Source organism: Astyanax mexicanus, chromosome 1, assembly GCF_023375975.1.
Source record: "Astyanax mexicanus isolate ESR-SI-001 chromosome 1, AstMex3_surface, whole genome shotgun sequence".
NCBI classification, from domain to species: Eukaryota; Metazoa; Chordata; class Actinopteri; order Characiformes; family Acestrorhamphidae; genus Astyanax; species Astyanax mexicanus.
This window is the reverse complement of record NC_064408.1, coordinates 1,923,751-1,946,121: the sequence shown is the minus strand read 5'-3', so window position 1 is coordinate 1,946,121 and position 22,371 is coordinate 1,923,751. Positions and strand designations below refer to the sequence as shown.

Genomic DNA, 22,371 nt, shown 5'->3' with positions numbered 1-22,371 from the left:
TCCAGTATAAACCCATCCGCAGCAGATCCAGCCCCTAAAGAACATCTCCACCTTCTAACTCCAGCGGTTAGCTTAGCTTTAGCTCACCCTGCGCCGATATTACCACATTACTACACATCAAGTATCTCCAACACAGCAACTTTACAGGAGAGAGAAAAAACCTTCTGAACTTACAATGGAGGTCAATGTAAAAAGAGTTTATTTCAGGTCATGTTGAAGAGTTTCTATTGGTCGGTTCATCAAGAAATTTTGGTACAGTGTAAGGAACAGTTTTTCTGTTCAAATTTTGTAGTAAACTAAAAATCCACAAAAATATTTAGATACTCACTTTTCATTGGACAGCGGTGATACACAGCTTTAAAAACTTAAGAGAGCACTTCAGTTTCTGAATCAGTTTATCAGATTTTGCTATTTATAGGTTTATGTTTTTTTGTCATTTTTAGAGCATTTATTTGCAGAAAATGAGAAATGTCTAAAATGACAAAAGAAAAGATGCAGAGCTTTCAGGCCTCAAACAATAAGACTGCAAAGAAAACAAGTTCATATTCATAAAGTAGTTTGGTACCACTTTAAAATAAGACTACCTTTATAAAGGGTTTATAAATGGTTTACAATTAGTTTATTAATGGTTATTAATTAGGTTGTAAATGCCTTAAAATCATTAATAATCAGTTATAACACATACGTAGTACGTGTCTTATTTTAAAGTGGTACCAGTAGTTTTAAGAGTTCAGAAATAATCAATATTTGGTGGAATAATCCTGGTTGGTTTTTAATCACAGATTTAATTTCATGCATCTTGGCATCATGTTCTCCTCCACCAGTCTTACACACTGCTTTTGGATAACTTCATGATGCTTTACTCCTGGTGCAAAAATTCAAGCAGTTCAGCTTTTTTTTCAGGTTTGATGGTTTGTGATCATCCATCTTCCTCTTGATTATATTCAGTCAGACGTTAGTATAGCGGGTATATATAGTGCAGGGTTAAGGCGCTGATCATCATCATCACAGCTCACAATACACCCTGCAGTTTCTGTGCTAGCATTAGCATGAGCTAGCGTTAGCATGAGCTAGCGTAGCATATCGGCTCATCCTCTGCTCTGTCCTGGATTGATCTTTCCCTCTCTCTCTCTCTGATCAATCGTTAATTCTGTCCTTGATGCCCGGCTAAATCTGAACCACTGACACAGCAGACGATTCATACTGGCTTCCCAGAGCGACAGCCTTCGAGTTTCAGTATGAATTTCAACTTCCAGATTCCAGATTTCTGTTAATCCCACAGTTTATCAGCCTGTTTAACCTTAATTACAACTATTTAGAGGATATTATCACTGTCTAATGAAACATACATTAATTTTACTCATTTTAAACATATACCCTGAAACAATATCACAATATCATCAATATCACCCACCCCTAATTAACTCATCATGTTTTTACCTAAAGAAAAATTCACACTGTTCTCATAATTTCCCATTATATATCTACTAGAGACAGATTATATATCTGTTCAGTATCATTTATTTTACTTTAATCCTGAATATTAGTATCATGACTCAATATTATGATTCTGGATCATTGACTTCTGTTACTGTAAATCTGATAAAATTATTGTATTTTTTAAAATACATATCATAATCATCTTGTATGCAGTAATAGAATGTAAATTTCATTTTGTTGCAGTAGTGTATTTGTAATATTATTTTTAATTCAGTGTTTTTTTGTCATTTCGCCAAAAGTATCGTTATCACAAAAAAATACTATGAAATATTGTGATACTATTTTAGGGCCATATCGCCCACCCCTAGTTCCAATACCAATACATTAATTAATATTGCATAGCAGCTCAGACACAACACTAATTCAAACCACTGTTTTGTTGTCAGGATTAAACTAAACTTTACTTTAACTCATTTTAACTAACTTTAAGTAACGGAATATAACAAATAAACACATAGGGCCTTATGCTGTGCACTGTGCCCTTTGATTTAGGGCGTGTACAGTGTGTCTTTGCTATCGTAACGACGGGAAAAGTACACCATGCGTGACTCGAAACTCAAAGCAAAAATCATGTACTAATTCTCTTAATGAATCATGGGTGTGGTTAATTTTGGGCGTAACCTGAAATAATAAACCAATCGGAGTGTCTCTTTAAGAGCTCATCATTCTCTTTAAGAGTAGATCAGGTGAGCTCTGTCTTTGGTGGATTGCTATTGTAACGGTGCAGCTACCTGGACGTGTTCAACAAACTCTTCTCAGCAGAGGAAACTGAGCTGCTGGTTGACGCTGTGAAGGAGCTCCAGCAGCTCATTTACGGGAACAGCAATGTTATTTTATTTACTATTCTGTTTATTGTTGATGTAAAAGTTGGGTTTTTGCTCTGCTCCTTTGCCAAGATAGCGATGAACGTCTCTCTGTTGTCAGGGTTTTAATCAGTCAGTAGTGCACCTGTGTTTTCTGTTACCAAGATAAACAAGCAAAACTCCAGAAATGTACCTGAACACACCTCATTTCCAGAACACCACGCCCATCAGTGTAGATATATTCAGAAGCTCTGCTGCTGTTTAAACAACATAATAAAATAGACTGATGGTGGGGAGTAAGATAGCAATGAGCATCACGACACATCTTTTAAGATAGAAATAAGGCCTATATATATATATATATATATATATATATATATATATATAAGTGTACTGGATTTTTCGGTATTTGTCATTATTGCTATATTATTACTATCGATGTGAAGTGGCCAGTGGTTGCTGTGATCTGCTATATGGTGCTTATGGTGTGGCCAGGTGGTTGCTGTAAGGGTTGCTAGGCAGTTATTGCTACTAATGAAGCGACTTAATGAAGCTGAATGAAGCATTTATGAATAGAGGTGTACAGAAATATGGAAAATTTGGAAAGATTGATATAAAGTGTATCTCTCTCACTCTATCCATCCCTCTGTCTCTCTCTCTCTTTCTCTCTGTCTGTCTCTCCATCCATGCATGTCAAACAAGAGCCTAGAGTAGTAATAGAAGTGGGCCAGTACACACACACACACACACACACACACACTTTCTGTTCTGTCCTTATATAATCCTAAAATCTGAGCTCTCTCTCTCTCTCTCTCTCTCTCTCTCTCTATCTCTCTATGTATATATATATATATATATATACACTGTTAACCCTAATAAGTTGAATCTACTCAAAAAAGTAGAGGTAACTCGTTGCCTCAAAAAAATTGAGTAATGGCATCTCTCAAAACTAAGATAATTGAGTTATATAGATGTGGTCTCTTCACTCAATGAAATCATTCATGTAAGTAAAGTGAACTAATAAAAACTTTATATTACTCAAATTCACAGTTGCTTTTACTTAAAAAAATAAGTTGACTCTAACCATAAGAATTATAATTAACTTGAACAATAAAGTACCATCAACTACTGATAATTAATATTTCAAGTTCTTAATACTTCACAAATGGTTTTGGAATATTTTTAATATTAAAAATTTTATTGTAAATTATTGTAAATGAACATCATTGACAAAATTTCAATTATGTAAACTTGTTTATTACCAATATGCTGATAATGCTTTGACATCAGGGAACATTTCAAACTTAATGTCAAACATTTTTCCCAATGACATCTCATAACGTGAAATAATGATGAACTAAAACATGCAGTCTCTTCAAATCAGTGCTTTTGATAAAAAAACACATAAAACATCAATAAATAAATAAATAAATAAATAAATACATTAATTAATAAAAAAACACAAAACATTGCTTATGTCTTAAAACAAGAGACAAGAGAGTGAAAGAGAGACTGTGGGCATGCATTTTTGGTCACAAGCATACATACAACAACATACAACATACATATATATCAAGCAACAGTTAACAGTAATTCAATTCCTTCAAGGGAAAAAGGAAAGTCTTTTAGAGCATTTTTGAACAAATGAATGAAACAATGCTTGTATGTTGTGTTTGTAGTAATGTCTACAATTACAAAGAATAATGTGTAACCAAGCAAGCTTACATTTCTCTCTAGCATGTGCTATCAAGCAACCATTACTTAATGCTGATGTCTGAACATAAAATTTAAAGACTTGCCTCACTGAATGAAATTTATTTTCTATTTATTTACTGGCCTCAACTGAACAAAAACACCCCAAAGTAACATCCTGTTGTCTCCTAAATGTCTGATGGATATCCAATATAAACATAAATACAATACAACAATCAGCCAAAATAATTGTGATCAGCTTAGAGTGCAAACTATTAGGCAATTATGTAAACATAAGGAATAGGCATAGGAAGCCAGAAGGTCATGTACACCCTCACACAACCCAATTCCTGTACACCTAAACAAGCTGGTTAAGCAGTGACTGTATCTTAGGTTTGAGGATATTCTGCCCTAACAATAACAGTATGCGCTGTATGAACTCAAATGTGTACTTGAGTGATTTTGGGTAGTTCAGATGCAATGCATAAATTAGTCCAAAGAGAATGCACATTGCTTGTGGAAGGTCACAGAGGCCATTCATCACCACATTTCCTTCAAGGATGATGCAAACAGAGGAGCGGTGCAAATGAAGAGAGTTAGGGGGCTGAAGAACACCATCCTTCTCCACTACCAAAATCCCCACTGGCACATCAGCAAATGCATCATAATCGTCAGACTCCTAAACAAGGGACAAAAAGAAGTTTAGTTACTTGGTCTACCTTAGAGAAAAGAAATATTAGAATGGAGATCTCCTTATTATCTCACTGAGCTAAGGCATCATCTTCATTATAAACCTCAGAAATGAGGACTGTGTGTAAGGTGCCATTCAGGCTAGTTGTTCTGGAGGTTTTTTAATTATGCAGAAATTGGCCCATTGGTATTTTGGTAGAGGTGACAGTAAATGTACCACACAATATCCATATTGAGTTCCTGGACAACCAGGTTTTGCCTTATGCTCACCATCTAACAGAGGAACATAACATTGTTGTCCCTGTATTACAAGGTGACAATTTTTGGTGTTCATAGGGCTGCAAATATGACTGACTGGCATGATAGACATTCGGAGGCATTCCCACATCTGAATTGTGTTCTTGTGCATCATCCATGTCACTAGTATCATTAATAACAGACACTATTTCTGGCTTTAATGTCCTACCATCATGCTCGCCATGTTGCTTACTTCTATGCGAATTGAAAGTTGAGTAAACACTGGTTTGGAAGTGGCAACCTAGGTAAGGACAATCAATTTTCTGATTTACTTTCAGATGTCTACTTCGCAAGTGACCAATAAAATCTATTTCTGTACAAGGCTCTGAAAAGTCACAATGCTGACATTGCAACAGTGCTGGTGTGCTTTCACACTCTTGGGCAATTTTTGTTTGTGCATGAATTCTCGTTAGGTGTGCTTTCAAACTATTGATGGAATTAAATGTACAAGGACAGTGTTGGTGCAGACATGGAAAAGGAACAGTTCTTGTACAACCGCCATGTTTTAACCGATAGTGTCTCAGCAACTCTCCTCTTTTTTCACAGTTAAAAGAACACAGTTTACATTTCCATAACATTGTTGTCCTCTTAATAAAAAATCAAGAAAGAAAGCGTAATCAGCAACGCAGAAACCTGACTACCATTAAAGTATTAAGAGCTTACACAATCACAAAAATTACTATTTACACCGACTCGGCTTTGTTTACATTAGCAATTCCGCTTACTCCAGCTTTCCTATGCTGATGTACTGAACTTTTCTACACTCCCACACTCCCACAGAAACACGTGTAGGATCAATGAAAATTGATATTTTGGTTTATCAATGCAAACATGAACTGAGATACGTCTATGGAGGCTAACGCAACAACAAACAAAAGTTGGTAACTTTAGCGATAGCCTAGCGTATCCGTGAAAATGCACTTGTAACACACCGTCCCATCCTACACCATCCAGCTCTATTTTACGCACGCATGACCTTTTTTATAGACAGCTAATTGGGCAAAGCCAAATTAAGAGTTAAAATGACTTACCTCCTTTCTTAAGAAGTATCTCGATGGATCCTCCTCCTTGGCAGAGGGAATGTCGGCGTCACAGTTTAGTGTGGCCAATCAGGGCAAAGATAACGCATCACATGTTGGATAAATCCCAAAACTTGGTATTTTGTGTATTTATAACTCAAAAACATTATTTATTTTAACATTCACAGCAAACAACGTGAAAACAACTTTGATTTTTGAGTACTTGTAGTAAAATGCAGAGATTCAAGTGAAGCTTACTAATAATAACGCATTTCTTTTAGTAAAGACAACGTCAGGGTTTACAGTGTATATATATATACACAGTTTTTAGTTTTTGCTTTTTTATTATGCTGATATTTTGATATTTTTCAGATTTTCAGATCAATTTTAATATCAGACCTGAGTAAATATAAAAAGCTCTTTTTAAATGGTACTTTTACTTCAATCAATCAGTTAATCAATCAGTCAGTTAATCAATCAATCAACCAATCTGTACAAATTGTACAATGATGACAAACATTTACAGTTTAAAAGGGATTTAAAAAGAATTCAACAAGAAATTGGAAATAATAAGGAATAAAATAAAACAGTAAAATTTAAATCAACATTTAATATGTATCAATAATATATATATATATGTGTGTGTAAAAAGAAAAGATTAGGAAATTTCTAAAAGACCACAAAAACTAATTGACACAAAGTAAAAAAAAATTAAAAAGTAAAGATTTCATCAAATATAAATTAAAGAAAACGATAATAATACTAAAAATAATAATGAACTAAGAACATAAGAATATTTATTTTTTTAAAGGAAATAAACTATCCAAACCAATCTAGCCCTGTGTGAAAATGTGTTTATACTCTAAATCTAATCATTTGTTTGTTCTATTCTTGACTTTACTAATAACTGATAACTGATATCGATATCTTGATATCTTTCTCATCTCTGTGGAGGAATTTAGTTCCACTATTCTTTACAGAATTACAGTTTTAATTCAGACACATTGGAGGATTTCATTTTCCAGCATAAACGTCTTAAACTGTTTAAAATCATCCACAGCATCTCAATCATCTAGACTTTAACTAGACCTTTAACTCCATAACCTTCATTTAGTTTAGTGTTTAATCCATTCAGAGAGAGTGAACTTTAGTGTGGGTTTGTGAGCTTTGGGTCATTGTCCTGCTGCAGAACCCAAGTAAAGCACTCCTGAGCTTGAGGTCAGTAAGGAACAGATGGAGGGGTGTTCTCCTTTTATTTAGCAGTAGCATCAGACTATTTATACACTATTGATCTCACTTTATCTCTCTCTCTCTGTATCTCTCTCTCTCTCTCTCTCTCTCTCTCTCTCTCTCTCTTTATCACTTTATCTCTCTCTTTCTCACTTTATCTCTCTGTCTATTTCTCGCTGTCTCTCTCTCTCTCACTTTATCTCTCTCTGTCTCTCTTTCTTGCTCTCTCTCTCTCTGTATCTCTCTATTTCTCGCTGTCTCTCTCTCTCACATTATCTCTCTCTGTCTCTCTTTCTCGCTCTCTGTCTCTCTCTCTCTCTCTCTCTCTCTCTCTATTTCTCGCTGTCTCTCTCTCTCTCTATCTCTCTCTCTGTTTCTCTCTCTCTCTCTCTCTCTCTCTCTCTCTCTCGCTGTGCTGTAAATAGGTCAGAGGTTTATACTGCAGTAGGATAAGGAGCAGCCTCTCAGCAACCATCCTTACACACACACACACACACACATACACACACACTCTCACACACACACACACACACACACACACACACACACACACACACACACACACACACACACACACACACACTCTCACACACACACACTGACCCACTAGCTCAGTCTAAACCAGACTCCACCCACAAAAGTGTCTTCAACAGTGAAAACACAAAACTGCTGAATTTACAGTGTTTGTGTCTTTAGTCCTATCTGGACGGGATTAGTTTCTCAGGGGGTTCTGGGTAATTTTCTCTTTTATGGGTTTTTTTATCCTCTGTGATTTTATTCCCGTCCTCTGAGAAAATTACAGGCTGAATTATCTAGTGTTTTTCTCTGAACTCCGTGGTCCTCCGGTAATTTTAGTCCTGTCCGGACGCACATCTCTGAGTTTCGTCTCCTCGCCTTTAATAAAATAGATATTTGTCCACTGCCGCGCACCGTAATTACTTTTAAACTTTGGGCGCGCCACGGTTTCCACAGAGATCCACATTAAAAACACAACAGAGAGTGGAAATGGAGGAGCTACTGAACACTGCAATGATGTCACGTGACTGAGAATGAACTAAAGCCTAAAAACTCACTGCTCCTCCTGTTTTTACAAGTAGTCCGGATGCAGGAGTTTTATCTCTAAAGAGTAGAAGTGTGAAATATTTTACACATAAAACACATAAAACTACTAATCCCATCCAGATAGTGCTTTTGTACAGTAAGTTGCATTATGGGAACAGTAGTTTATTTTTAACATTTTAAAATTGTCCTTGTCATTTAAAATCAGAACGCCCAAATTAGTCCAAAAACAAAATTGTAGATTTCTACAGTAACTAAATAAACTAGTTTCAAACATGTTTCTGTCTTTACTGGCTGTAGAAACTTTTGACTGGGATTCCCACCCTCTTATTTTTAATCCATTTAGCAATATGAGGCCAAAGGTCAATGTTTTAAAAAAGATCATGTTGCAGAAAAACAGAAACATAATGTGTCCACATGTGAGGACACAGGGTCTTAAGAGGGTAATACAGTCCCCTCCAAAATGATTGTAAAAGTGAATCCAATTTCTTTGACTTTAATTTGACATTCAAAGACTAATATGAGAGAAAAGACCAACTTTTCAGCTTTTACTATCAGTATTCAGTATTTAGATCTGGATCTGATACACAGTTCAGAAGATTCAGCATCTATTATCTGAACCCACCTGTATTTTATAGTAGCGTTATAAGTATTTGAACATGTGACTCTCAGGTGTGTTTCGTGTTTTGTTGCACAGGTGTGTCCTGATGCATTAATTATCCAATCAATAAATAAACATTGCTGAATGTCCAAATGCTCAGTTTCAGATTTGGGTTTTATCTGTGCAGACTGAGCTTTTATAGTTAGAGGAGTAATCAGACTATGAAAGTCTATGAGTGGAAAAACAAGCAACTGTGAAGCTGAGAGAAGAAAGTCGTCACTGGTGTACTGAGTAACTAAGTAACAGATGTTGAACAGCCAATCCAAGGAAAAACACAGCAACTGATGAAACAAAAACATTTTGAGTTCTGTAAAGAAAAACCCTAAAACTACTTAAACAACTTAGTGACATCAGCAACCATCTGTTCACAAAATATGTACAGAGGAAGTCGCAAGAAGTACAGAAATGAACCTTTTGACTTCAGTTTCTGAATCAGTTTCTCTGATTTTGCTATTTATAGGTTTATGTTTGAGTAAAATGAACATTGTTGTTTTATTCTATAAACTACAGACAACATTTCTCCCAAATTCCAAATAAAAATATTCTCATTTAGAGCATTTATTTACAGAAAATGAGAAATGACTGAAATAACAAAAAAAAAAAAAAAGATGCAGAGCTTTCAGACCTCAAATAACGCAAAGAAAACAAGTTCATATTAATAAAGTTTTAAGAGTTCAGAAATCAATATTTGGTGGAATACCTTTTTTAATGCATCTTGGCATCATGTTCTCCTCCACCAGTCTTACACACTGCTTTTGGATAACTTTATGCTGCTTTACTCCTGGTGCAGTAATTCAAGCAGTTCAGTTTGATCTGACTTAATACACTCCTCTGCTGATTAGGAAAAGCTTGAGCCTCACACTCTCAGACAGCTCAGTGTTAATTGTAGGCTAGCAGCTTAGCATAATCCATCCTCCCCTTGTATTACCGCTTAGCCTACTGACGTTTAGCACACTGCGGAATTCTGCGGAATGCTCTAGGAATATTAAGGAATGGTTTGGAAAATAATATGAGATATAAGCTTCTATATGCTACATTAAATTTATAAATGTGGCGCTTAACCAGTGCGAAAAATTAGGTTACTAAAAAAAATAATCATAATAATAGTAAATATTAGGGCACACAAACCTGATGCTAATTGGTGCGAAATGAGATTGAGTTGCTCTTTAGCTAAATTAGCCTTTAGCTCCAGCACTACTTGTAGCGCTAACACTGTCCATTCTTATTTATGAACATTAGCATTATAGCTCCAGTGCTAATGCTTCACTATCCTCACACTTGTTTTTTGCAGTGCTAATCTTTGAAAATTAATGAAAAATAATGATTATTCCACACCACTTAGCACTGGAGGCTAATGTTGCTAAGAGTCAGCAATTAGCACTAGTTAAGTTATAAAGCTATGCAATGCTAATTGGTGAGAAACAACAATCCATTGCTTCTTAGTAACATTAGCATCTAGTGCTAATTGGTGGGCCAGGGCTTCTGTAGTGTTTGTTGGCTACGTTACTCTAATATTATATTATACCCATATAGCCTCATTGATGGGGGTATAAACTTTTAGCTACATTAGCCCCTTATGCTAATTGGTGGAAAATTAGGCTAAACATCAATTAATTAATAGCTACCTTATACATCTATTTCCAGTGCTAATTGGTAGGGTATGAGCTTCCATTACTTGTTAGCTACCTTAGCCTTATAGCTCCAGTGCTAATTGGTGGGGTATGAGCTTCAATTACTTATTAGCTACATTAGCGTCATAGCTACAGTGCTAATTGGTAGGGTATGAGCTTCCATTACTTGTTAGCTACATTAGCCTCATAGCTACAGTGCTAATTGGTGGGGTATGAGCTTCCATTACTTGTTAGCTACATTAGCTTCATAGCTCCAGTGCTAATTGGTAGGGTATGAGTTCACATTGCTTTTTAGCTGCAATAGCTGTATAGCTCCAGTGCTAGATGGTGGAGTATAAGCTTCCATTACTTGGTAGCTACATTAATAGCCTTATAGCTTCAGTGCTAACTGGTGGAGTATACGCTTCCAGTTCTTGTTAGCTACATTAGCCTCATAGCCCAGATGCTAATTGGTGGGATATATGCTTCCATTACTTGATAGCTACATTAATAGTCTCATAACTCTAGTTCTAATTAGTGGGGCATAAGTGTTTATTGCATGTTAGCAGCATTAGCATTAGCCTCCAGTGCTAATTGTTGAGGTATAAGTGTTTATTGCATGTTAGCAACATTAGCCTCATAGCTTCAGTGCTTATTGTTGGGGTATATGCTTATTAGCGCCACTTGCTTTATTAGCTTTTAGCTTGCTAATTGCAGGGGTATACGTTTTTTTATGTCAGCTACATTTCTCTCTCTCCCTCTCTCTCTCTCTCTTTATCCCTCCATATCCTACTCCTGATTGGTCAGTGTGGCCCACAGTGCTGATTGGCTGAAGTGGAGTGATTGATTTTCACTCAGAGCACTTTGTGGGTGATGTTGATTGTTCTGGCATGTGTTAGCATTAGCTTTAGCGCTGACTTGGCAATGAAAGCAGGGATGCTGTTGCCAGGGTTACCGTATCCCTGAGGTATCCATGAGTGACACACTGATGATGACTCTGAGCTTATTTTAACCTACTTGAGATGATGTAGCCGTGCAGTTAGCACCATGCTAACTGGTGGGGTATAAGCCACTATTGCTTGTTAGCTGCCTTGGCCTTATAGCACCAGTGCTAATTGTTGTATAGTTGTATAAGTTGTACAAACTTTAATTACTTGTTAGCTACATAGACCTCATAGATCCAGTGCTATTTGGTGGGGTATAAGCATTCATTACTTCTTAGCTACGTTAGCCTCATAGCTCCAGTGCTAATTGTTGTATAGTTGTATAAGTTGTACAAACTTTAATTACTTGTTAGCTACATAGACCTCATAGCTCCAGTGCTAATTGGGCAGTTTATGAGCACCCATTACTCGTTAGCTACATAGACCTCATAGCTCCAGTGCTAATTGGTGGGGTATAAGCACCCATTATTTGTTAGCTACATTAGCCTGGTAGCTTTAGTGATACATATTCCTAAATAACCTTTAATTGCTGAGTTATTTAAACTTATATTAGATATATTCTATTATTAGCTATATTAGCCTCTTCTGAAGGTTGTTATGGGTTTCTGCTTCTATTTTGGATGTTAGCCTTATAGCTTCAAAGCTAATCGGTGGAGTGTAAGCTTCAATTATGTGTAAGCTACCTTAGCCTCGTAGCTCCAGTGCTAATTGTTGTGGTATTAGCTTCCACTTCTTACTAGCTTTGGTGCTAATTGCTGCAGTGTAAGCTAATAATGCTTTTCATCAGTGTTAGCCTTCTAGCTCCAGTGCTAATTGTTGAAGTATATGGTGTTTATTGGATGTTGGCAGCATTAGTGCTAATTGTTGGGGTACAAGTGTTTATTGTATGTTAGCAGGATTAGCATTAGCCTCCGGTGCTATTTGGTTACTATTTGCTAAAAGCTGTATAAGAGTGTAATAACACTATAAACACCATATTCACCATTCACACGTACACACAAATACACACACACATACACACTCACACACACACAGTAAGTGTGTATCATGCTGTGTGGAAATCAATTGTAATTAACCCCTGACCTGCTGATGTAATGGATGTGTGTCAGAGTCACAACCTGAATCATTTTCCATTAGGCCAGTCAGCGCTGTGTGTGTGTGTGTGTGTGTGAGTGTGTGTGTGTGTGTGTGTGTGTGTGTGAGTGTGTGTGTGAGTGTGTGTGTGAGAGTGTGTGTGTGAGTGTGTGTGTGTGTGTGAGTGTGTGTGTATGTGTGTGTGTGTGTGAGTGTGTGTGTGTGTGTGTGTGTGTGTGAGTGTGTGTGTGAGTGTGTGTGTGTGTGTGTGTGAGTGTGTGTGTGTGTGTGAGAGTGTGTGTGTGAGTGTGTGTGTTTGTGTGAGTGTGTGTGTTGTAAATATAGTAATAATGTAAGCAGTATGCTACAGCAGTTTTAAGTGTATTTCAGGTAATTGTTACATTGCTGGCAGGTGGTTGCTATGGTACCCCAAGTGGATGGTTGGGTGTTGCTAATGTACTCATGGATTTGTATCATTGTCCATTAGATGGTGATTTTTTTCTCTCTCTCTTCGTATCTCTCTTTCTGTACCTTTCATCTTTCTCTTTCTGTATCTATTTCACTGTCTATTTCTCTCTCTTTCTCTCTATTTGTCTGTTTCTCTATATCTTTCTCCTGTTTTCTGTATCTCTCTGTCTTTCTCTATCTCTCTTTTTGTGTCTTTCTTTTTCTTTATCTCTCTCTATCTGTCTGTTTCTTTGTATGTCTCTCTTTCTGCAGCTTCCTCTTTTTTCTGTATCTCTCTCTCTTCCTTTATCTTTCTCTTTCTTTTTCTGTATCTCTCTCTCTTTCTTTCTCTTTCTCTTTCTTTTTCTGTATCTCTCTATTGCTCTTTTTGTATCTCGCTACATATTTATATATCTCTATATGTTTGTACCCTGTTTCTTTATTCTATTTCTCTATTCTCTATGTCTCTCTTTCTGTTCCTCTCTCTCTCTCTCTTTCTCTCCTTCTCTTTCTCTGTCTCTGTTAGCCTTGCGTCTTTAATGTAACTAAGCCTGGCTGTTACCATAGTGGCTAACCAGCCTATCTATCTATCTATCTATCTATCTATCTATCTATCTATCTATCTATCTATCTATCTATCTATCTATCTATCTATCTATCTATCTATCTATCTATCTATCTATCTATCTATCTATCTATCTATCTATCTATCTTATCTTACCTTCACAGTGACATACATCAATCTTTCAAAAACTATCAGTGAGTAATCCAGCTCAGAAAAAAACAGCTAAAATACTGTTTAATGTTTGCAGATAAAAAATTGTATTATAGTGAGCAGATGTGGGCTGCTGTAAACTGGACAAAATCATTAGTGAGTGTGTGTGAGTTTGTGTGTGTGTGTGAGTGTGTGTGTGTGTGTGTGTGTGTGTGTGTGTGTGTGTGTGTGAGTGTGTGTGTGTGTGTGTGTACCTGTTGGGCTTGAAAAGTGACAGTTAGAAGTCACACCCAGAGCAGGAAAACACCTGTATCACCATCACTGGCAACCCGATCAGAGCTCTATTACACACAGTACAGTGCAGAATACAGATATATATATAAATACAAATATATATATATATATATATATATATATATATATATATATATATATATATATATATATATAAACTATGTCTGTTCAGACTGATCTCTGTTAACATCTCCCTACATTATAAATGTAAAGTTATTATTATTATTATTAATATTGTTTAATGTTGATAGCTTGATATCAACCCATTTTTGGGTTTTGACATATATGTGATTTTGATTTCCTAACATAATTCAACATCTATTTGATGTTTGACTTTATTGATGCTGGATTAGCATCATTAGCATGTTGGGATTTGTGGGATATGTGACTGATTTTTAACATTTAAAGCTCATGTTAAGTCAGTATTGTGTTTTGACATCAGTCTGACTATTAACTTTCATTTTCAACCTAAATTGAACGTCTGTCTGATGTTCAAGGTTGATGTCATCTATGTGATTACTCAATTGTTTCTGATATTTATAAATATGTTTTAATATTGTTTGTGTCAAAAGGGTGTGCTTGTGGAACTTGGTTTGGTTTTCCACAGAGGAAACTGGAAAATAGGTGGAAAACAAAACTCTGAAGAGGTGCACAAAAAAAGGCGGGAAACAGAACAAAGGAAATGCCACAAAATGGCATGTACAACTGAAACACAGCTTCTTAGCTTAAAATAACTCAAACCAAAACACAATCAAACTCAAAACGGACTGAGCACAGCTCAGACCTCTACTTTTACTTTCTTTTGAGATCTTTTATATCTTTTTTTTGTGCGACTTTCTTTTCTTTTCTTTTCTTTTCTTTTCTTCTTTCTTTCTTTTATTTTATTTTCTTTTATTTTCTTCTGTCTTTCTTTCTTTCTTTCTTTTATTTTCTTACACCCTCTGTTACCGGTCACCCCTCTTTAAAGGTGCGACGAGAATGAGTGGTTTGACTGGGCTTTATATAGAGTGCTGCACAGGTGTCGCTGGTTGCCACTGATCACCGCTGGGGATTCTGGGACTTGGAGTTTCGGGACCCAATGCCACTTCTTTTTCCCCTCTGTTGCCCAGCTCCCCTGCTGGTGGCCAGTGGTGCAGCACTGCCCATCACAAGAATAAACATCTGTCTAATGTTAGATAGAGTTTGATTTCTGTAGATGTCTGTTTGAGGTTTGAGACTGATGTCAAGTTTAATATTCTCAAATGTCTGAGCTTATTATAATGCCAGTGTTAGATTGTGACAGATATTTGACTTTGATTTTTGTTAACGTTGATGTTTTAAGCTAAATTAACAACCTTAACAACCACCAAACAACACAATAGCAACTAAGGCCTTAAGCATACCTCTTCCTCAGAGGAGACGAGAGTGAGCTACACATGCAGAAAACAAGAGTAACTCCGCAGCAACCACCTCAGCAAAATCCTAGCAACACCTTAACAACCACCTCAGAAAAATCCTAGGAACACCTTAACAACCACTTACCAACAAATTAGCAGATAACTCCTATACCATACGATCCATCTTCCCCAAAGGAGACAAGAATGAGTTACACACGCAGACAACACCACAGCAACCAACCCAGCAAAAACCTAGCAACACCTTAACAACTACCTCAGCAAAAACCTAGCAAAACCCTAAAAACCACCCCAGCAAAAACCTATCATATGATTCATCTTCCCCGGAGGAAACAAGAGTGAGTTACATACACAGACAAAACCACAGCTACCACCTCAACAAAAACCTAGCAACACCTTAACAACCACCTCAACTAAGTTTTTGACAGATATTTGACTTTGATTTCTGTTTATATCTGTCAAACCTTTGAGCTTAATATCATTGTAATGCCAGTGTTAGGTTTTAACAGATATGTAATTTTGATTTCTTTTAACGTCTGTCTAACGTTTCATGCTAAATTAACGCCTCTAATGTCTCTCTCTCTGTCTGTCTGTCTGTCTGTCGCCCCCCGCAGGCCGTAGTGAGTGATAATCATGTCTGATAGTGTTGATATTGAGGAGAAGCCGCCCGCCCCCCCGCTGAGAATGAGCAGCAGCTCCCGCGACTCTTCCCTACACAGCTCTAAACCGCTCCCCATGGCTCCCGAAGAGAAGAACAAGAAATCCGCCCGCCTCCGATCCATCTTCCCCGGAGGAGACAAGAGTGAGTTACACACGGAGACAACACCGCGGCAACCACCTCAGCAAAACCCTAGCAACACCTTAGAAACAACCTAAAAACACATTAGCAGCTAACGCCAAAACCATACGATCCATCTTCCCCAGATGAGATAAGAGTGAGTTACACTCGTAGAATGTAGAGTAACACCACAGCAACCAACTCAACACAAAACTAGCAACACCTTAACAACCACTTCAGAAAAACCTCTAACCTCTAAACAACACATTAGCAGCTAACACCTATACCATACAATCCATCTTCCCTGAAAGAAACAAGAGTGAGTTAACACCTCAGCAACCACCTCAGCAAAAACCTAACACTATTACAACTACCAATCCTAAATCCGGGATAAATAAAGTACCTACCTACCGACCGACCGACCGACCGAACTACCTACCTACCTACCTACCGAACTACCGACCTACCTACCTACCTACCGACCGACCTACCGACCTACCGACCGACCGACCGACCGACCTACCGACCGACCGACCGAACTACCTACCTACCTACCTACCGAATTACCGACCTACCTACCGACCGACCGAACTACCTACCTACCGAACTACCGACCTACCTACCGACCGACCGAACTACCTACCTACCGAACTACCTACCGACCGACCGACCGAACTACCTACCTACCTACCGAACTACCGACCTACCTACCTACCGACCGACCGACCGACCGACCGAACTACCTACCTACCTACCTACCTACCGAACTACCTACCTACTGACCTACCTACCGACCGACCCACCGAACTACCTACCTACCTACCTACCTACCTACCGACCTACCTACCGACCGAACTACCTACCTACCTACCGAACTACCGACCTACCTACCGACCGACCGAACTACCTACCTACCGAACTACCTACCGACCGACCGAACTACCGACCTACCTACCGAACTACCGACCGACCGACCGAACTACCTACCTACCTACCTACCGAACTACCTACCTACTGACCTACCGACCGACCGACCCACCGAACTACCTACCTACCTACCTACCTACCTACCTACCGAACTACCTACCTACCGAACTACCTACCGACTGACCGACCGCCCGAACTACCTACCGAACTACCGACCTACCTACCTACCGACCGACGGACCGACCTACCGACCGACCGAACTACCTACCTACCTACCTACCTACCTACCTACCTACCTACCGAACTACCTACCGAACTACACGCAGCAAAGACATAGCAATAGCAACATTTCCAGTACATTATTGTACTTTTTTAAGATGATGGATCCAAATATTATAAATTATAAAAATGATAAATGTTTAATAGTGAAATAATATTGTGTTTGTGTGTGTGTGTGTTTGTGTGTGTAACTACAGCGAATAAGAAGAAGGAGAAGGAACGTCCTGAGATTTCTCTGCCGTCTGATTTTGAGCACACCATTCATGTAGGATTCGACGCCGTCACCGGAGAGTTCACCGTGAGTTCACCCTGTCACACACATATACTACTACTGCTACTACTATACTACTACACAACTACTACTACACAACTACTACACAACTACTACTATACAACTATTACTACTACTACACTACTACAACTACAACTTCTACTACTACACCTACTACACAACTACTACTACGCAACTACCACACAACTACTACTACTACACAACTACTACCACACCTACTACTACACAACTAATACTACTACTCTTACTACTACTACTACTATACTACTACTACACCTACTACACAACTACTACTACCACACAACTACCACACTACTACTACACTACTACTACTATACTACTACACAACTACCACACAACTACTACACAACTACTACTACACCTACTACTACTATACTACAACTACTACACAACTACTACACCTACTACTACACAACAACTACTACTACTACACAACTACTACTACAACTACTATACTACTACTACTACTACTACAACTTCTACTACTACACCTACTACACAACTACTACTATTACACACCTACTACACAACTACACCTACTACTACACCTACTACTACAACACAACTACTACACAACTACTACTACTACACACCTACTACACAACTACTACACAACTACATGAGTACTACTACACCTACTAAACAACTACTACACAACTACTACACCTTGCACACCTACTACACCTACTACACTTTCCACACCTTCCACACCTATTACATCTACCACATCTTCCACACCTATTATATCTACTACACCTTCCACACCTACTACACCTTCCACACCTTCTATACCGTCTATACCTACTACACCTTCTACAGGTGAGAGAGTCTGTTTGTGTTCATATATAATTAATATAGCCTCTTTTTTGCCTCAGCAGATCTCTGCTCTAAATAAATCACCAGTCAAAAGTTTTAGAACACCCCTATTGTTCAGTTTTTCAGTAGCTGTTTTTTATTTTATCTTTATTTAATCATGTTAATCTGAGCTAAAGGCTAAAGCTGCTGTTTCCATGTGGGTCAGCCAGACGTCTTCCTGTAGCAGTTTCTTTTCTCCAGTTTCTAAGAGTCTTTATTTGAAGGTGTAGGAAACAGTACTCACCGCTCTCTGACTTCATCTGTAATTTCTCTAAAGAAAAGAAAGAACTTCTACTTTTAATAGTTTAAACAGAGTTCTGTGTTTCTTTGTCTTTTTCTAGTTATTATGATGATGATGATGATGATGATGATGATGAAAGTGTGGAAATGCTGCTGCAGTAGAGAATAACAGCAGTAATATCATCTGTTCCAGCTTTACTGCTTTACTACAGACTAAAAATTGTGATTTTTTTATTTTATTTTAGTGAAGTAAGAATCAGTACAGCCTGTTAAGATCATCAGCATTCAGTCAGTTCTGACCATCGGCCTTTAGATTATCTTATTATTTTGATAATATTATGGGCTGTAGATGGTGGGAAATCCAAAGTCTTCACAGTTTTACTTTGAGGAACATGTTTCTAAAATAGTACCAGAACTTTTAGACAGTTTTTGTCAGATTGTTGAAGCTCCGCCTTTCTAAAATCCTCTTTTAATACCCAGTCAAGTGAATTAGTTAATTTGTAAATTGCTCTTTTTGCCTTTTTCTGCTGTTTTTATTACTAAAACCAACATTCCTTGCTTTTTTTACCCCAATCCAACTGTGTTTGGACTGTGTTGCAGGTCTTAAATGCAGGAATACATGTTTACTAATAAATAAAAGCTAAAATATCCTGCTTTTAAACTGTCTGAAATCATATAAAAGTCTGATAGTAAACTGTAAAAACTGAATTCTTTCTCTCTTTTACTGATTCAGGGAATACCAGAGCAATGGGCTCGATTACTGCAGACCTCCAACATCACCAAACTGGAACAGAAGAAGAATCCTCAGGCAGTTATAGACGTTCTGAAGTTCTACGACTCGAAAGAGACCGTCAACAACCAGAAATACATGAGCTTCACTTCTGGAGGTGAGACCTTCATCAGACGTTTAATCCCAGACTCATTAACAGTGAAATAAATTCAATTAATTCCTGTACACAATATAATGTATTAGGATATATGTAGTAGAAATGTTGAGTATACAGTACCAGTCAAACCTTTTATACATTTTATGCTCTTCCTTTCCTGAGGCAAACCCTGATGAGTGCCAGTTACATCAGAATAATGTGTTTGATGTTTTTTTGCATTTACTGCACTTGAGGATACTTTCAAAGTTCTTGAAATTCTTCTTTTCTTAAAGTTTCGTACAGTTTTATATTTAAAATCACAACTGATGCTCTCAAACACATTATAAAAGGCAAGAAATTCAAGTACCATATTTATCACACTATTTGCATTATGAGTTGCATTATGAGACACTAGAAAGGAACAGGGGTGTTGCCGTGTTTTCCTTCTAATTCTAAAAGCTAAGCTAAGTTAAGTAAACAAAACTGTAATTCTTAAAAAAAAGACATTTGATGTTAAAGTTAAACGAGTGCTGGATGTTAATCTACACAGATTTTTCTCATGAAAATGTGATTTTATTTGGGTGAGAGCTAGAACTTTAGCGCTGTGGTTAGCAGCTTATGCTAACACTCCCCAGCAGTGCTAGCTGGGGTCAGCAGCAGGCTACTGTTTAATAATACTCACCTCTGAACGTTGAAAGAGCTAGCGCTTAGTGCTGTGGTTAGCGGCTAAAGCTAACGCTGCTCCAGCAGCGTTAGCCGGGGTTAGCAGCAGGCTACAGGCCTATAATACTCTCCTCTAAACAGCAAAAGAGCTATTGCTTAGCATTGTGGTTAGCGGTTAATGCTAATGCTGCTCCAGCAGTGCTAGCCAGGGTTAGCAGCAGGCTACAGGCCGACAATACTCACTTCTGAATGGTGAAAGAGCTAGTGCTTAGCGTTGTGGTTAGCTGCTAATGCTAATACTGCTCCAGCAGTGCTAGCCATGGTTAACAGAAGGCTACTGTTTGATAATACTCACCTCTGAACGGCAAAAGAGCTAGCGCTTAGCGTTGTGGTTAGCGGCTAATGCTAACATCCTGCTCTAGCACTGTTAGCCAGGGTTAGCAGAAGGCTACAGGCCGATGAACAGCAAAAGAGCTAGCGCTTATCGTTGTGGTTAGTGGCTAATGCTAATACTAATACTGCTTCAGCCTTAGAGCTGGAGAAACTTCACTGAAGCTCCTGTATAACTCTGTACTTCAGCAGAGTGACTTTACTGCTCCTTAATACCTTATAGTGCGAAAAATACAGTAATTAACTCTTGACAAGTTCAGCACAGCTGTTAACTGAAAGCCTGAAATTCCAGGTGACTCCAGGTGAAAATTGATGTGTAAAACTGATAATCTAAACAAGAGAAAGTAAAATATAAAACCTATTCTGGTTTCATATGTTTTTATTAATAGTTTGGATGAGTTTAGTATTAATCTACAGTACAGAACATTTTAAAATAATGAAAAATCACTGAATTTTCAGTACTGTATGATACTCGTATAATAAAAATGTATTTTTCCTGTATTTAAAAAACGATTCAGTTGAATCTGCAGTTGTGTAGATCTCCTGTTCTGATTCAGACTCGTGTGTTTGTTCGTGTGTTTCAGATAAATCGGCTCATGGATACATAGCGGCGAACACTCTGGTGAGTCTAGTTCTGCTCTGATGACCTTTAACCCCAGTCTGAGCTTTAGCCTGCTGATTCAGCTCCATGAATCAAACCCTTCATGACTCGTGACTCAAATGATTCAGAGGTTTTGAGTCAAATGATTCATGAGTCATGAAACCAACGATTCATGATTCGCTCACCTGCGGTGATGCTGCCCTTTAAAACACCACCTTCCTGATCATAACTACCAGCACTGTTCCAGAGTATACACACACACACACACACACTGTGTAATTGCTTTTAAACTTAGAAGCCAAAAGTAAAAGTACTTACGATGTTTCAAAAAGAGATTTTCGGTATTTGAGTTATAGTTGAGTACTGGCAGTACTTTAATTGAGTACTTTTGAATCAGAAGTAAATTAAGCATTGAGTTGTGCTAGATATTGGTTATCGTAATTTGTAAGTATAGTTTATAGAACAGTCACTTTGCTGTTCATTAAAAATCAGTATTTATACTTCTCTATAATATAAAAACTGCAGATTTAAAAAAGAAACAGGATGGTGTTCGGTGACAAAAGCTGATATAGACCCATAGAATTAATTTAACACTCCACTGCTACTCTGCAATTCTGGATATATTGAATTTACTTTAATAATTTGATGTAATGCAGTTAGAATTAGGTGTAAATCGAATGAAAAACCTTTTTTTAAAAGCATAATTTAATTTATATTTTTTGTTATACCACTTGCTTTGCACAATAATTCCACTTTAAATGTTAGGGATTTGTATTTAGCCTTTTTTTTATTTAATTCAAGTAAAATATAGGTTAGAAATGCCCAAAGAATATGTGGTACAAACACATTCCATTATGTCAGAAAATCTGCAGAATGCATGCACAAAAATAAGGCTTAATAAGATCTATAACGTTTTTATCTGCTGTTTTTTTTTATCTTTTTAGATTTGTTTGTGTTTAGAGTGCAACACATTGAATCCTATGTGCGTAAACAATAAGTATAATCCATGTATAATTAGTTTAATTGATAT

The 22,371-nt window shown here is 37.4% G+C and overlaps 1 protein-coding gene across 4 annotated transcripts in view; it reads left to right on the top strand.

Annotated features, from left to right (window-relative positions):
• The window catches only part of LOC103043289 (serine/threonine-protein kinase PAK 3), a 78,311-nt gene that overhangs the window by 21,452 nt on the left and 34,488 nt on the right, over nt 1-22,371 (top strand). For all 4 annotated transcript variants that reach the window (XM_049465407.1, XM_049465403.1, XM_049465398.1 and 1 more), the window contains exons 2-5: nt 16,044-16,231; nt 17,611-17,711; nt 19,555-19,708; nt 21,325-21,362. In XM_049465407.1, the coding sequence (XP_049321364.1) occupies nt 16,063-16,231; nt 17,611-17,711; nt 19,555-19,708; nt 21,325-21,362 (462 nt within the window). In that variant the 5' untranslated portion in view covers nt 16,044-16,062. The remainder of the gene's footprint in view (nt 1-16,043; nt 16,232-17,610; nt 17,712-19,554; nt 19,709-21,324; nt 21,363-22,371) is intronic.